The 16,237-nt window shown below is 41.2% G+C and overlaps 1 protein-coding gene across 4 annotated transcripts in view; it reads right to left on the bottom strand.

Moving 5' to 3' along the window:
* fhod3b (formin homology 2 domain containing 3b) overlaps positions 1 to 15,706 on the bottom strand; it is a 90,381-nt gene extending 74,675 nt beyond the window's left edge. For all 4 annotated transcript variants that reach the window (XM_086218674.1, XM_086218675.1, XM_086218676.1 and 1 more), the window contains exons 1-3: positions 15,234 to 15,706; positions 7,475 to 7,581; positions 98 to 162 (exon numbers count right to left, since the gene is read on the bottom strand). In XM_086218674.1, the coding sequence (XP_086074800.1) occupies positions 98 to 162; positions 7,475 to 7,581; positions 15,234 to 15,398 (337 nt within the window). In that variant the 5' untranslated portion in view covers positions 15,399 to 15,706. The remainder of the gene's footprint in view (positions 1 to 97; positions 163 to 7,474; positions 7,582 to 15,233) is intronic.
* Positions 15,707 to 16,237: the final 531 nt, after the last annotated feature.

Raw genomic sequence — 16,237 nt, 5'->3', positions numbered from 1 at the left:
CGCTGGTGATGTACGATGAAGAGAAAAAAAAACTCATATTTTTAACATGATGAAGTGAGAAGTCAAGTTTTGCAAGCAGGACAGTTCATTTACTCACCGATGCAGGCGTGAACTCTGACTGACAGCTGTGTTCGCAGAATGATGCTGTGTTTTTTGCCTCTCCTGTCAAGAAAGCAAGAGAAATGGAGAGGAAGAGAAATGTTATCTGGAGATTAGGACCACTGCTATCATTTCAAATTATGTGTGTTTGTGTGTGAGAGAGAGAGAGTAAAGAGATAGTGCGCACACACAAGTGTATATCAAGATAAAGAAACACAGTCTCTCTAAATCTAAGGGAGCCATCAATATGCCAGACGCAGGCAGGTGCTGACAAGAAAATAGAGCCGTATGTTACAGCGCAAAATAATCTTGAAACTGAATTCTTTTCATCGACTGCTCAGTCTTTTTCTAATGTGACAAAGTTGTTGTTGTTCGGCTGTTTGAAAACAATACTGAACAGGGTCAAGGGACAGAGCAGGGAAAAAAGTCTCCAAACGGGAAAATGAGGGCTCAGGAGCAACTCAGGGGTCGACTCCGCCTTCTGTGTTAACAATGATGTGCAAAGACTCAATCACCATCCTGTCAACAGTTTACAATGTCTGAGTGACAATCCAAATAAAAGATGACAACAATGCTCCCCAATGCCATTCAAGTCTGATAGTGAATAGGAGAGCATTGTTGTGAGGGATAGTTTCTCCGCTTAGAAGCCAACTCTGTGATTAGGGTATGAAGTTTCATGTAATTTGGTCATTTTAAAGGATAAGGCCAGGCTCAGGCTTTATTAGTGCAGTGTGTGCATTTGTCAGAGAGAGCATACCTCCGCCAAGCAGCCTACACTGTGGATGCAGAATAAAAATATAATATCGAGATTCATTCATATTTTTTTTTTGTTTTTATAAACCAGTAAAAATAGGTCTGCTGGACCGTCAATGCGGAACACAACCGATAACGTTTCCGTCTCCCAAAAGCTTAGCACTTCTCTCTAAATATCAAAATACATCCCCTCAATGATTTTCATCAAAATCCGCTCAAATATTTGGAGAGAAGTCTTCCATTCAATTGAAAAGAGATCTTTTATGGATTACAGATCCTAAATCGAGATGACTTCCAGAAGTTGGAACGTTCTTACAAGTTCTCAAGGAATTTCATGTAAATTCGTCTGACGTTATAAAAATACTGCTAAGATCCAGACAATGGCTTTCAGCAGTTTTCCGGTTCCAAGATCTATTGTTTGATCCAGACTGCATCCAATAGTTCACCTCTGATCCTTGCACTATCATCCATCTTTGCACCAAGTTTAATCAAAAATGTCAAAAACAAAAGGCATTGATCACATAATCTCCTTGGCAGATGTTTAAAAAAAAAAAAAAAAAACCTCAACGCTGCAGTTTTAGCTAAGGGAGCACAACTGCCTGGCTTCAATGGTGTTGCTCATGAATCTGCTTTTATACAATTTTGAACCACAGCAGATGTGTCTGGCGCAAAGTGCAAAGTTCACGTTGTGGCTACACATGCTGTATTTGCAGGGAGAATCATCGAATCGTGGCCGATAGATTTTTTTTTTTTTAAATGATAAATATTGAATCATGCTTTTTCAGCTGGTAAAAATGTTTCATAAATGCCTTTGTTTCCATCCACTACAGAAGAGCAGTTACGTGTTGGGTCATCTTAATTAACTTGGCAGTGTTTCGAATTTTAACGGTGAGAGACGCACTTGCGTTCACATTTGAGTGACAATTTGTGTCTTTATCCTCTAAAGTAGAAGCACATAAACAAATCCGAGACACACACTGTAGTCAAGAGCACAGCAGGTATAGTCCTGCACCCCCACCCTGCTAATTCAGCTCTGACAAATGGGCTTTTATGCCTCCTACACAAAGGCTGTGTGATTCTTCCGATGGGCTCAGCGCCAGCGCTGGACTGTCACTGTTAGCGACAATCAGACAGCAGTGGGTCAGAGAGAAGTCCATCAGCACAGAAAGAAAATAGACGGACGTCCCTCCCGGTCCGAGCCAGCCTGTGGGAGACTGCTCTGGCATGCACACAAGCACAGTACAAGGCAGGGGAAGTCTGCGTATGATCACTCTTTATCAAATATAATATACAGCAACAGGCTGAGGCGACACAGGAGCAACATCTGTCAACATGGACCTTCGCTGGTGAGATGAGATGGCAAACAGGAACTTAATCCTCTGTGATGCTGTGGAAGCAAACGGCTAACCAGAGCCTTTTTGTCACGAATGTCTGCTTTCTCTCTGCTTCACTGCAATAGTATCCCTATACTTAAGCAAGACCTGAGGCTACACAGGCCAACGTGCTCATTATCAAATTAAACAAACGTGCATGGAATAAAAGTGAGGTTTTCAGACCCCTTCTCCAATTAAACAGGAAAATTGGGCACTCCTACAGACAGAGCTGCAGGCCTGTAAATGGTGGAGCCCAAATTTACAGAAATAATCATAACAGTAAAGAACGTCAGCCAAACATCAAATTTACTGCATGTAATACCTACTAAACTCCCAAGTTCTGTGTTGGTCCAACATTCCTCTGTGCTTGAATGCCCTAGTTTTTCTGCTGGTGGTACTGTAGAATCACGCCAAGCCAGGTTCCAATTATATCTGAAGTTTCAGTGAGTTCATGTGCAAATACCATTACAACACCACTGCTGATACTTCTTAACAAGTCAGACGTACAAACTCGAGTCTGAGACTTGCACACATAAGAAGTCACACGCACGTGACTTGACTTGGGTTGGTCATCAAATGTATCCTTCCACATCCGTCTGGTGCTTGCAGATACAGCAGCAGCTAAACCACGGCGAGCAGCAGTCGTTTGTCATAACTTGAAAACTTCACGCAAAATGCAACGAAACAACTGCTATATGCCACATTTGTGATGTCACTGTCAGGGACGCTACAAACTTTATCAGACACCTGAGAACCTATCTGGAGAGGTAACCTTAGGCTAACAAATATGCCTGGAGTTAGCTCAGCTCCACCAGCTACTGTATATGTTAGCCTGCTACTAGCTTTGTGTGACACAGACTGAAATCATGTTCACTGAATATTTATGACAGAAATGTTTTCCAGAGCAGTTTTTCCTTCACAACTGTGTCATCTGTGTGTCCATGCAACCACCTGCTAGCTATCATCCAACCAAGATTAAGACTGGACAGGGAGAACATGCATGAGAGTGGGTTGGGGGGGGGGGGGGTGGCTGTGACTCTCAAAACCTTGAAACCTAATTTGGATTTGAGGCCAAAGACTTGAGATTTAGCATCTTTGATAATATTGATGCTTTTCAGTGGTAATCTCATGAAAAGAATACTTGATATTTACTCCAAGCACTTACTTCTTACTTTTGTCTTCCCTCGTGTTTTTCCTTAATGTCTTGATGGGGAAAATGGTTTTGCAAAAAAAAAAAAAAAACAATCTCTATCTTAAAGCAATAAAACTGAGTTCATCATAACTTTGTGGTTAGAATGGTATTAACAGCAAGGAACTGAGAAACTAGTTATAACCGACTGATTATACGCTGCACGTTATTTCCTACATTCTCCTGTCACTGCTCTGTTGTAGAGCAAAAGTCAGTCTTGACTCTAATACCAAGAGCAACAACAACTAGACCAGGGGATGCCTGCCAAGCTCTCTGGCTTTATTTATAGGAGCATTACTGGCCCTGTTTATAAAACAACACGAAATGTGGACCCACAGAAAGCGAACACACATAGTTGAAATACGGTAAAGCCACTACTTCCTCTTGAAGACCAATTAATGCCAGACAAGTAAGTCCCACAGAGGTCTACTGACTCAGCACTTCTTGGCCAACAAGTCTGCTTGCAAGACTCCTGCATCCGTCCAGAGAGCCGCAGGATGCCGAGGATGTAAAATGGCTGGGTCACTAACCATCGACGAGTCTCACATTCAGACATGCACATTTGTACAAACAGACAGTACTGTACACAATCACCGCGCTGCTCGGTTAATATTACCCTTAAATGGCTCTGCAAACACAGAGCGGACAACTGGTGTTTTATTTCCCTCCTTGAAGTTGAAGCTGGTCTATGTTTGACAAGTCCACTGCTTCTTTTCAAATGTTCTCTCTCTTTTTTTCTCCCTTTTCCTCCAAATGAAAATCTTGTGTGCACCGAGGCTCAATGAAACCATGTCCAAGTGGGTCAGAAAAAAATGAAAAATAATGAAAACAGAGCTGTCCTGAGAGAGATGAAAGGATGTGATGAGAAACTCTGAAGAGCTGCCTCAAAAACTTTGGATTTTTAATACGCTCGACTTGTAACTGCTTGCCGAACACATCAAGAACACTCAATAAAGCAAGAAGGGCACATTCAGCACAAAACTGTCTGCTTTCAGACGTGCTTTATACGTAGCAGGGCAGTGAAACGCTACAAACAGTCATCTTCTGTGCTAGAGCTACATTTATGACATACTGAATCACTTATATCACTCAACACAGCATCTCACATCAACTGTGAGCGTCATGTTCACATATCTAAGCAAAAATGCTATTGCACCAAACTCCACAAGTCCCCCTGAATAATTGACACCGATCTTGAATCCATGTAATCCCCAAATATATTCAGGGACTGATGTTACAGAGACAAGCTAAAACTGTACAGATGTGTCTGAGCGCGTGTCTGCGCTCTATGGTCAGTTTAGAACTTGAAGTGAGACTGTATCAGACAATCGACAGGGGATTTATGAGTCACAATCTCCTATAGCTGAGCTTCATAACACGGTGTGGAAGTGATTATGGTCCTTAAGCTCCCGTGATATGGATATCTCCTGCCTCTGCAGCAGAGAGCCCTGCTTTAATCTGATAGTAAAGACACTAGGTATGACTCAGGCACCTCAGGAATGTCACCTGTCATTAATATCAATGACAGATGGACTGAATGATCAGAAGAGCGCAGGAAGTATGGTGACTTTTCCGTGATATGGAGAGGCAACGATGGGAATGTTTTGCTCGTTAAATGGAGTTAATTTTACACCCTCTCGTGAAATCAAAGACAGAAATATTTTCGGTAGGTTAAAGGTTTGACAGATTTTATGATTTTTGGAGAGTTAAAAGTAAAAAAAAAAAAAAAACAGAAAATAAAGGCGAAATGCCTCATCAGATGTGTTAAGTACATGATCAAATCAACAACACCGAACAGTGGGAGGAGTATTCTGAGCATACCATCACCATAAAAGCCAGCAAGCAGAACTGCCCTATTTTTACAGACTAATTGGCTAACCACCCTCACCCCCCAACCTCCTCAGACAACACTGTGTGGGTTTAATGACACACATCTATACCAGCTCATGCCAGCTGGCAAAACCCAGGCCCTGGCAGACTGAATCTGTGACGAGAGAAGAAGTGGACCACTTTAACCTCACAGCTCTCAATAGCCTCCCATAAGCACCTAACAATTTCAGATGGAACTGGGAAAGGACAGCGCTCGCAACATCCAATAGAAACACCGAGCAGCTTATGAATTCCAACTTAGACAAATAAATCCATACATGTTTGTGGTCCAGCCGACCAGTAACTCTCATGCCAGCCTTTGGGTTTGTGATCATCTAAAGTGGGCGGCACATGCATGATGTATCAACGCGCTTCGCTGTACATTCAAAAAAAAAAAAGAAAAGAACATATGGAGTCAATGAAGTATCCGGCCAAAAAGAAGAAATGAACCTAACACAATTTTAAACCTTAATCCAGGTCTGAGAGTTACGTCAAGACAAAGCCTATTTACGTAGCTATCGCAGGGAAAACAACACTGCTTAATTAGAAGCTGCCATATAGGGGAGGCTGGAGGGGCTACAACTGTGGGGTCACTTGTAATGAGAAAGTAACTTTCGATTGCGATGTGGGTGATTACTCATGAAATGTGTCTACACCTCATAAGTGGTTTAGATGACATCATTGCTGTCACCAGTCCAAAGAGGCCAGATATTTTAAGAGACATGGATGGACAAATGCCATGGAAACTCTGAAACATCTTGTCTGTTAAAGAAGAGTGCACTGTCGCTGTGATCAACTACATAAACATCACACATATGATTTTTTAATTAAATATAATAGTTATTTAGGAACAGGTTCCACTAACTTGTCCAAAGACAAAATGACATAACCTGATTCCAAGAGACTGTTTATGTATTTGGTGAGAGATTCACAGAGGAGTTGTTGAAAAGAGTACTACTGATATTCAATCTCCAAGTGCTGAAAGACTTCTGAAACTGAGAGTCCCTTAAGAGTGTAGACGGTCCCTGCAGCTTTTTAACAGACCCAACCACCTTTTGAAATGAGCTTTTGTGTATGAGAGCTGATCCCCGGAAAAGAGATTATGTCACCAATTCACCTGGAACTGAATATCCTAATGATTACATCTCTGTAATTGTGTCAAATTAGGCAAACAAATACAGCGAGGACTGTATGGGTGCGCATCTTCATGGTCGATTTTATTACCTTTTATAATCTTTTCATTATAACTGAGACTGTTCAATGACTTGAATACTACATTAGTGTTTCTTGTTTATAAGAGCTAATTAAAAAAATCAGATGCAAAGGAAACTTCAGATTCTGGTTTAAGTACGTAAGTAAGTAGGTACTCCTTCTCCACAGCACATATACGGTTTCTTAAAAATGGCTGAAACTTATTGAAAAAAAAAACCTCTCTCTTTCCCATAGCGAAAACACAAGGACTTGCCTTTGTGTTTGTTTGGGTTTTTAGTTTTTGTTTTTGGAGATGTTCTGGCGGCATTGTTTATGTGGTTAGCTTTTTTAATATTTTAGCTTCTGCTCCTATTTGTTTTTCAAACTCAACTCCAACTAAACAATGCCAGAGGGCTGAATGAATGCAGAATTTGTGGCTGAGGTGACAAAAAGTTCAAGAAGTTACCAGTAGAAGTGGCAATCTTTGGTTGCCTCCGTGGTATATAGTGCACTATTGATAGTGGAGCCTAACTGCTTGATGTATGGAGGTGGTGACAAATTACCACATTCACTCAGGTTTTGTGTTCACATCAGTGTTGAACAGAGCCAGAGCTAGGGTTGACTTCTAACTGCACATCTGAAATGTGAAAGAGCAATCAAAGAAAAACCGTGCAGATGATGAAGGATCATTTCACCTGGGAGTGAATGCTGATTGTAACAATTCCCATTTTAGACAAAAATCAGATGTTAGCAGATTTTTTGGCATGTTACAAGTTTTCTTGGCTAGTGGGAAAAGAGTTTCATAAGCATTAGCCATCCGGTAAGCAGAGGCTAGCCCTCATGTTTTAGATCCGAGCTGCTCCTAAATCCCACCTGCACATTTTGAAATAAAAGTAATATATGAGCAACTGTTTAAGAAGATATGAAGCATTGTTTAAGAAGATATGAAGCATTGTTTTGAGAGAGAAACATGCAAAGACAAAGGTGACTGTTATCTTACCCTCCTTCGTCCTGAAATCCTTCCAGTTCATCTTTCTGCTCTGCCAGAGTGGACTCCAAGTCTAGATAGCTTCCATTATGGGATAACTGAAGGGCACAGTCATCAGGCTAAACAGGAGAGAAAACAAAGACGTGTATTTAGCACGATGAAGATACTATTTACACTTGACTTTTTTCAATAATGAAAAACGTAAGTGAAATAAAAGTGATGGTGGTGGTCAGTTAATGCAGGGAGGACATTTGAAAGCCCGCTGAACCAAATACTGCTCCATTCCAATCAGACCCACCCATCAGCATGGTCGGGTTCAACTAGGGTGATTTTTGAAGGATCTCAGCTCCTTGTTAAATCACAACAATGACCAATTTCATAGTTTAATATAAAAAAAATGGTGTGGTCACAGACGGCAAATGACCGTGACAACTGCCCTCAAGATTTAAACTTTACATAAATTATGATCCAATTATTTTAGCAGCAGGTGCTAGCTTTTGCATCCAAATACCAATGTTTACTATGTTGGGGAAAAATATATGGTTTTGTTTTCTTTTTATTAAGATTTTCTGATATCCAAATATGGCATTCCTCAAGGCTCACTGCTTGGCCCTCTGGTTTTCTCCCCATCCATTTGACCTCTTTTGCCAAATCATACACAACCTCAAATTAATTTCAGTTGCCATGTAGTTGACCCACTGCTATATGTGCCTTTAAAGGCTAATGCTATTATCAGTGCGCTAATGTATTGGCCTAGTCTGATGCTATAAAAAAAACTGGATGTCACCAACTTTCTTGCATGTGCATAGTTAAAAAAACGATGCTAGTCATTGGCCATGCTGCAGTGAGTCTCGTCTACTGCCTGATTTCTCAATTTTTTTTCTTTGATAGACCTCCCCTTCCATATGAAATCTTGTCCAAAAGCTTTTGATGATTCCTAAGCGGTCATGCTCATCTTAACTTTACCTTCAATCATCAGTCTTCTGTGTTACCCTAAGCCCACAAATCTTGGAATACGAAGCTCCTGCCTTTTCCTAGAATCAAGGTCAGAGAGTGGCAGGAAATATCATATAACCATGACATGTCTTTACCACTGTAGCCTCATAAGCAGATGAGCATCCAAACCTCTCTCTCTTGATGTTGGTGCCATTTTTAGATGTCATTCTCCAGAAGAATGAATGATGTCCTAGTCTTGCGTGTCTATTTTCTCTCTGTATGTGTGAATGGTGTGTCATCACTTTTCCCTGTTACTGTATGTCTATCAATAGTCTGTCCTCTTTCTTGGCAAATTTCTAATCATGGACTATGTAAATAAAACTGACCTAGCATGGATCGATGGCCATATGCACAATGAATTTCAGATGCATGTCCAGCCTGCAGTACATCACATAGTCCTTTTATCAAGGCCTGTCAGCACTTTACAATGACAAGCTAAACAAGGTTACATGGAAGTCGTGCAAAACTGGACCAGCTTGGCCCACACAGGGACTCTTATCACTCCCTCTCTGATAAACTATCGTCACACAGGATGATTTGTCAGATCTTGAATGGTAATGATCACCTGACTGTGGCCAAAGTGTTGAGGAACGAACGCGCCTGTTCATCTGCTTGGGTGACCTCTAAATTGGAGATATTAACCTATTTATATTGAGAGTCAGTCAGCCCTGCAGGACAGCAGCTCCAACAGTGAAGCAGAGGATGGGAAAATAAACACCAATGAAGGAAGGAAAGGCCTGTCTTCCAAAGTGAGAACTGCACTGCATGAGTCCTTCAACAGTCGCTAACACACCAAACAGTCTACAAATATACCAAACACTAACTATTTCAGCTCTTATTGAGAGTACCTCACGACCTTTATAGGTAAACTAACACAATTAACACATCTAAAAAATGCACCCAGCAGATTTTTAAGACCACAACATGTTAAAAAAAAAGTTTTTTTTTAATTGGAACAGTTATTTTCAGGATAAAACTATTTTATTGTCCTCCCAACATGAAGGAAAAAGGCTGTGAAAGCCATTATAGTTGTCATGACCCTTTTCAGCCATTCAGTTTGTATTGTGGCTCTATTTCATTTAAGGGCTATGTTAGACTTGAGAAGTGGAACAAAATACCGGTAGGAGCTTGTTTGAATAAATCTGAGATTTGAATTCAAATTATACGACTGGTATTTTGAGGGGACATCCGAGACGAGTAAAGCATCAGATTAAATAGATGGTGAGAACTTTAATCCATCAGCCTGTATGTTTACCATTTAGTAAAAAGCAGGAAATGTGACAGAAGCCCGTCATTTTTTTTTTTGCTGTCTACTGCAGTCACACAAACAGTGGTTAGAGTGGATTAAAACAGTCAAAATGCTACCCAGGCAGCTAAACTAGGACCTGACACTTGCTTTAAAGCTTTGTAAAGATGATATTTCCCTCAGAACAAGTGAAATGTAACTGTATGTTCAATATTGTTATTGTTATTATTCTTTACTGTACATCAGAGACTTGATAATAAGGCAGAATAGTGTTTGTTCTCTGTAAGCTTTACACTCTGCATCACAACTTGAAATAGACAAAACACTGGGCTGAGTTACATCTGTAACTAGTAATTAGCCAACTGTGGAACCAAAAATGCATTTCCCCACTTAAGGTTTTGACTCGCAGACCAAGAGTGTAGAATACAACAAAGATCTATGTTGGCCAACAGTCAGACTTGTTTATACTCCCAGAAAAGAAGGAACGTCTCACAGTTTTCTTACGGCAATAAGCAACTGCTGACACACAATCTGAATTTCGGCAGTTATAAAGCAAAAAGAACAAAGAAAAGGCAATAATAAAATGTGACAGCAGGACTTTTATGCAACATACTTTGACAACTGTTTGTTATATTTTCGCTGAGCTCTTCACATCATAAAACACAGCCACTGCAAAAATGATTTTTTTCTTCTTCTTTGCTTTAATCTGTACCAAAGCTCACTGTCAGAGGGCCCGGTTTGCTTCATAAAGTTGGCCTTTTTTTCTTGGCATTCTCATCTTCTAATGGACTGAAGCTTCACTGACTCACTAGGAGCTCTTGAGGAATTGAGGATGGGCCAGGCTGGGGCTAGCTGGATAGCACGCAAACTTCAACACATCTCCAACACGATAGACAGATGTGGCAAACAGAGATGGGAGAAGTGTCTTACAGTCTAAGGTCTTTGGCCACCACACTCTGCAGTAAAGCTTCAGTTCATCTTGGTTTAGATGCTACAGATCTCAGAAACTGGACGGATAAACACCATTGTCAAAAAAAAAACCTCCCACATTTATTTTGATGATTGTGGTCAACCAGTTGGCCTACAATCTCTTCAGAGACACGGGAGTTCAATCGGGTTGGAATCTGGTGACTACGAAGGCCAGAACATATCTTTGACAATTTCACATTTACCAAACCCTTCTGTTCTACCTCTGATCTATATGGAAGAAGAATCTTCATTCGTTTTCACATTCATTTATTCAAGATTTTTCTTTGTCTTCCATATAGAGACATCTTTAATGTCCAAGCTGTTATTTCATCACACGAATGTTGATATTGTGTTTAATTTGTCATATTTTAAATTGGAATACTGCCATACAGTGGAGCACCTTTATTCACGACACCATCTACTTGTCCAGCATATCCACCTCCAGCTGGTGTAACTAAGTTCTCACACGATTATCACCCTGGATTACAGACTCCAGGTCTTGCAAATACAACAAGGCCATCGAGATGTGCATAAATGACCCATAATCCAGTGGTATCAGATTATCAGTAGTGAAGGCTTTCTTAGCTGTCCCCCGCCCAGGATTTGAACCCATGGTGGCCCTGTGATGGCCAAGTCCAGAGAAGTAACCACAAGTGCTCTGCTCACACACTGAGGCCAGGCCTCTCCCTTCAACCGCCATACTGTGGTCCACTGACCAGGGAGGCAGTTAAGGCAAAGAAAAACTAAAAATAAACACCATGCAATTTCCAATTTAACACTGCTATCTCACTCCAAACGTGTTTGTATTTCACAGACATCTGAGATAGCACGCCGTCTGCATTTTGCACATCACTCAAAATAAAGTACGCAATAATACTGTTTATTTTACTTTATTTACTTTTATCTATCTATATTTATATGCAAACCCCGTTTTAGCCAGCCTGACATATTTTAGGTAAAAAGAGCAGTAAAACGTGCTTGATAAATCTGACAATAGTATGTGTGGTATTTTTGTGAAGACAATTGAATTTGAATAAATTAAAACACATGATATATGAAAGAGAAACCACAGTAATCTTAAATTGCTCCCAAGCATGCTGAGGATGAGCTGGATGCTGCATTCTTCTAAAAAGAACACTGCTAAGACAACACTCCAGAGTGCAGAGACGAGGAAAACCTCAACTCTGCATAACAATGTGTAAAAGAATTTGAAGGAGCTCTGACAGGCATGAAGGAGGAACCTGTATTTTACAGCATTTAACATAACTTCTCATTATGGGACTGTAATTTCTCCCCCCTCCAAAAGAAAAAAAAATTGCAGAAAAACAACTGGCTTAGATTGAAATTGGTAAAGTGAGAGTCCATTCTGCAAGACTTGGCCACACTTTCCCTTACTTGGATTATGTTTTGCTAACTGACGCAAGAGCTCAAGGCCACCATGACACATACACATCATAACAGAGGGGAAGGTACATCAAAGACTATGGATCTATTGATTTGTGATGACTTAAAGAGCACATCTGGAATACCGCCAGCTGATGATGAACAGCATGAACACTTAGTCATCACTGATGGTACATTATGATGGGTGAGGTAGCGAATGGTCATGCGGTCCATGTACCAGAAAGGTTCCTTTAGTCTATAAGATGTACAGAAAAACATCCAGTACAGCTCCATCACCGCTAGCATATTTCACAGAACAGTGAGAATTTCGACTGCAAAAAACCTGTAAGTGAGGGGTGTGAATTACACGGTACATTAAAATACTACCACTTTGCGCCCCCAATTGTGATGGTATACAATCGATATATTGCAACACAATCCACGGACAAGAAACATCGTGATATCTGTAACTGAAGAAGAAAAATACCTGAGAATTGGGGTGGAAAGATTTGGGGGGAAAAAAAAACATCTAATTGTTGTTATTTTGTCCAATTGTGATGTACATCAAAAGGAATTATTCATGTCTCACATTCACATTTTAAAGAAAACGGCATGTTGAAATGACCACGGTGTGATTTTGGTGGGGATCTGTGGCAAACAGAGTAAAGGTGCACAGTAATATCGGTAGACAATTTGGGGGTTTTTGTTGATAAACGTGTAGGGGTATGATGTTCAAATCTCTTCTCCTTTGCTCAACAGACAAAGAACCATGCCAGTATCAATGGCAGTATCGTGTCACAGCAGAAGGTTTTGCAGTGATGCTTCTTTGTCCCACCTCCCACTATAATAAATGGTATCACAACATTTTCCAAGTGCAGGGTGAAAAACCTGACAACAGTCTTTGCTGTCCTCATGGAGCTGTTGTTGCTAAATCAGGAACTATGTTTTAAATCCTTCTGAAGTATAAACCCCGAACACAAGAGTCAAAAACAATACCCCTAACTGATGTTTAGCCAAGGTACCATCCTATGGAATTTCCGCTTGGGGATAAATAAAGTATCTATCTATCTATCTATCTATCCATCTATCTATCTATCTATCTATCCATGTGCAACTCAGTGCACCAGAACCAAACATACATACACACACACACACAAACACCTCCCCTCCACTCTTGAGACTGCAGACTGAAACTGACAGGAGCAGCTCAGAGGCAGCATATGCTAGCTGTTTTGACTCCCTCAGCACCATGTGTTAGCAGTGAGCTATTTATATCCAGCTGACCTGCACATCCATACAGACACAACTCAAAGACAACAGGTTTGCTGTCAGAGGTATTTACAGGCTCAGACCAAAGTCGCATATTTGAGGGTGTGAATCTGTGAGCTCGTTCCTTAAATGTGGTGACAGTCCTGTCATGCACATGAGTGTTCTTTTTATGCAAAGCACCATGGTGGCTCCCTCAAGTAATTGCTAACCACTAATGCCCCATGTGACCAGAGCTCACTAACCAGACGCTGCAGACCTTACCACTGTCTAGTTTGCGGTCCAGCAATGCTACGGCTAAACTGAGAGCTGCCGCCTGTGCAAAGTACATCAGGTCTTTGTTTGTGTTTTTTAAATTCTGCCCACTTCCCTCTCCTCTTCTCAAACGGTGAAAATGTTCCCATCCCGTCCTGGTGGTCAGGTTGAGTGGGCTGCAGTACGAGAGCCAGGTTTGTGGTGATCCACAGCATCCTGAGGCCTCTGTGACATGTCTTACTACCTCTACTCACTCAAACTGATCTAAGAGCAAGGAGAAAGACACAAATTTGAGCCTTTTCTCGACCCGACCAAGACGAATGCCCAGAAAAACTCAACCTCAGATGCCTCCTGGATATCTAAAAGCAACAACAGACTACCTCATTTCTCAAAAGATAAAGCCCCTTAAAAAAAGAAAGAAAATAGAAAACGGGCTTCACGTTTGTACCGCACTGACCTTTTTTAGGAAACTCAAATAGGGTAATTTCACTACACCAAAGAGAAACATTCAGTTATTTTGAGCTGGCTAAGATCTGGAGTTGGCTAAATTTTTCAACCAAAGCAATGTGTGCTGTTTCATCATTTCAAAAATATTTAAGAATAAATAAAAACTGCAGTGATGGAGACCCAAGATATTAAAATAAAACATGATGGAAAATTGTGTTGTGACCAACTGGATGGGTTAAGAGTCTAGATTAAATGTTTTGGAAAGTCAAATCTGGTACTGTCTGGTTGGGGAATTATCCGCCTCCATCCCTCATTAACTTAACAACAGAAGTGGTTTAAGCCTGTCTATTCAAACATAAAGTAAGAAGAGATTCCTTTGGTAGCATCCAAGGAGCTCATTTTTGACTGAAGCGCACAGTACTAATTTGAGCCAAATAAACCCCAATCAAATTCAGCAAATATTCAAAATTCAACTGAAGAATTATGACCAAAAATGGTATAAAAGTCCAGGTCCACGCACACAAAGTCAGCTTGAATAGTGAAGAGTCAGAATTTCAATGGGATAGAGTCATTCAAGACTCGAGACCTGGATTTTTAAGGCTAATTTTGTCATAATTCTTCAGTTTTATTTCAATTGCTTCCCTCAATGAGCACTTGTAGTTTGAGGGACACCAGCAGTGCTCCTGTTCCTTATCTCCCTGTCACTAACAGTACTAGTAAATAATGTGTACTGCATCTTACTCAATTTTTTTTCCCTCTGATTTATTTCTTACACTGGCTTCATTAAAAAATTAAGAATTGTTGAAAGCTCTCCCTGATTAAATGACATGGTGGGGGGGGGGGGGTAAAGTGAAGAGATTAATGTTGTGGCTGAGGTAAACATTAACAGATGCCTGCCTGCCTCCTCCTCAGCCACAGAATGGGTGCCTTCAACTCCAAGATCACCTCCGCATACCAAATATCCTCATTCGCTCCAACCCCTGTCACGCTGACACCGACATGAATTCTTAGGCTCTGAATCTCCATCAACATCCCACATCAACAAACTGCTTCAGGACATTCTCTCAATGGGCCATTAGCTTTTGTTGGTAGCAACCACATCAGCTAATTATTAATTGGGAAATCTGAAGGTGCAAGTTGTCCACCAGGTTTAGAAACACTAGGCATGTCCAAAGCAAACAAGTTGGATCATAAAAGTTGACGTCGTACCTTCTGCGGGGCTTTGAGCAGCCTGTGAACTCCAGCAATCTGATTTATCAGTGGAATATCTTCCCTGAATGTGTACAGAGGAGGTCTGGTGGGCTCCGGGAAATTAGTGCTGTTGAATGGATCGGTGTCATCTAAGAACTGCACTCTGCAAACAAACGTAGCCATGATGCATCCATGCAGGGCCAGTTGAGATGGTCAAAATAGTGGATGCGACAGCGAGTCCTCTGACAGCAGCCCCTCCGGCAGCGGGCTACCGGCGCGCAGGTCCTCTGCAGTAGCAAGATCCTGCACCTTCTGTTATCCTTGGAGCTTCCCCATTCGTGTCAAGCAAAGCACGAGAGCAAACACAGCAGTCAGAAAAGCCAAAAATCCAGTTTGTCTCCAGGGTGAAAGTCTCAGCTACTCAGTATCCAAGGGCATTGTGGGAGGTTGAGGTGCTGCTGAGGCGCACTGCCTGCAGGGACTGCGACACTTGGCGCCTGGTATCGCAGAGCAGAGCGATGTGAGAGGCTCCCACCTCAAACCAAATCCAGGGGACACCGCAGCCAGACCCCAGCCGACACAGCGCGATGGCGGCCTCCAGCGGCGGAGGTGAGAACTACAGAGTCGCGCTGACGCTGGCAGTGTGGAAACCACGCGGTATGCAGACTGTTGGCTTTTATGAGTGTCTTTCAAGAATGTGAGCACCACCTCCAAGAAACATAAGAAATATCAAAACAGAAAAATGCCGATGTCTGTGGTTACACTGGGAATGGACGGACTCTATTTTGAGTTTTTGTGATTCTATTTCACCGTGTGACATCTGATTTCCAGGATCAGCAATTTTTTTATACCTACATCAGCAGTACGGTTAAAGAAAAAGCACCCCAAAAAAATTATACGAAGAAAAATTTAATTATTCAACAAATCACTTTTGCTCTATTTATACAGACCAATTTCCTTTAGCCTTTTGCCAAAATTTGCCTAATCTTAAAGGTTTTGGTTAAAATGAAGACATATATATA

This window comes from Aulostomus chinensis, chromosome 11 (assembly GCF_037954235.1).
Source record: "Aulostomus chinensis isolate RoL2024-O1b breed Wild chromosome 11, RoL_Achi_v1.0, whole genome shotgun sequence".
NCBI lineage: Eukaryota > Metazoa > Chordata > Actinopteri > Syngnathiformes > Aulostomidae > Aulostomus > Aulostomus chinensis.
This window is presented reverse-complemented; position numbering and strand designations above follow the sequence as displayed.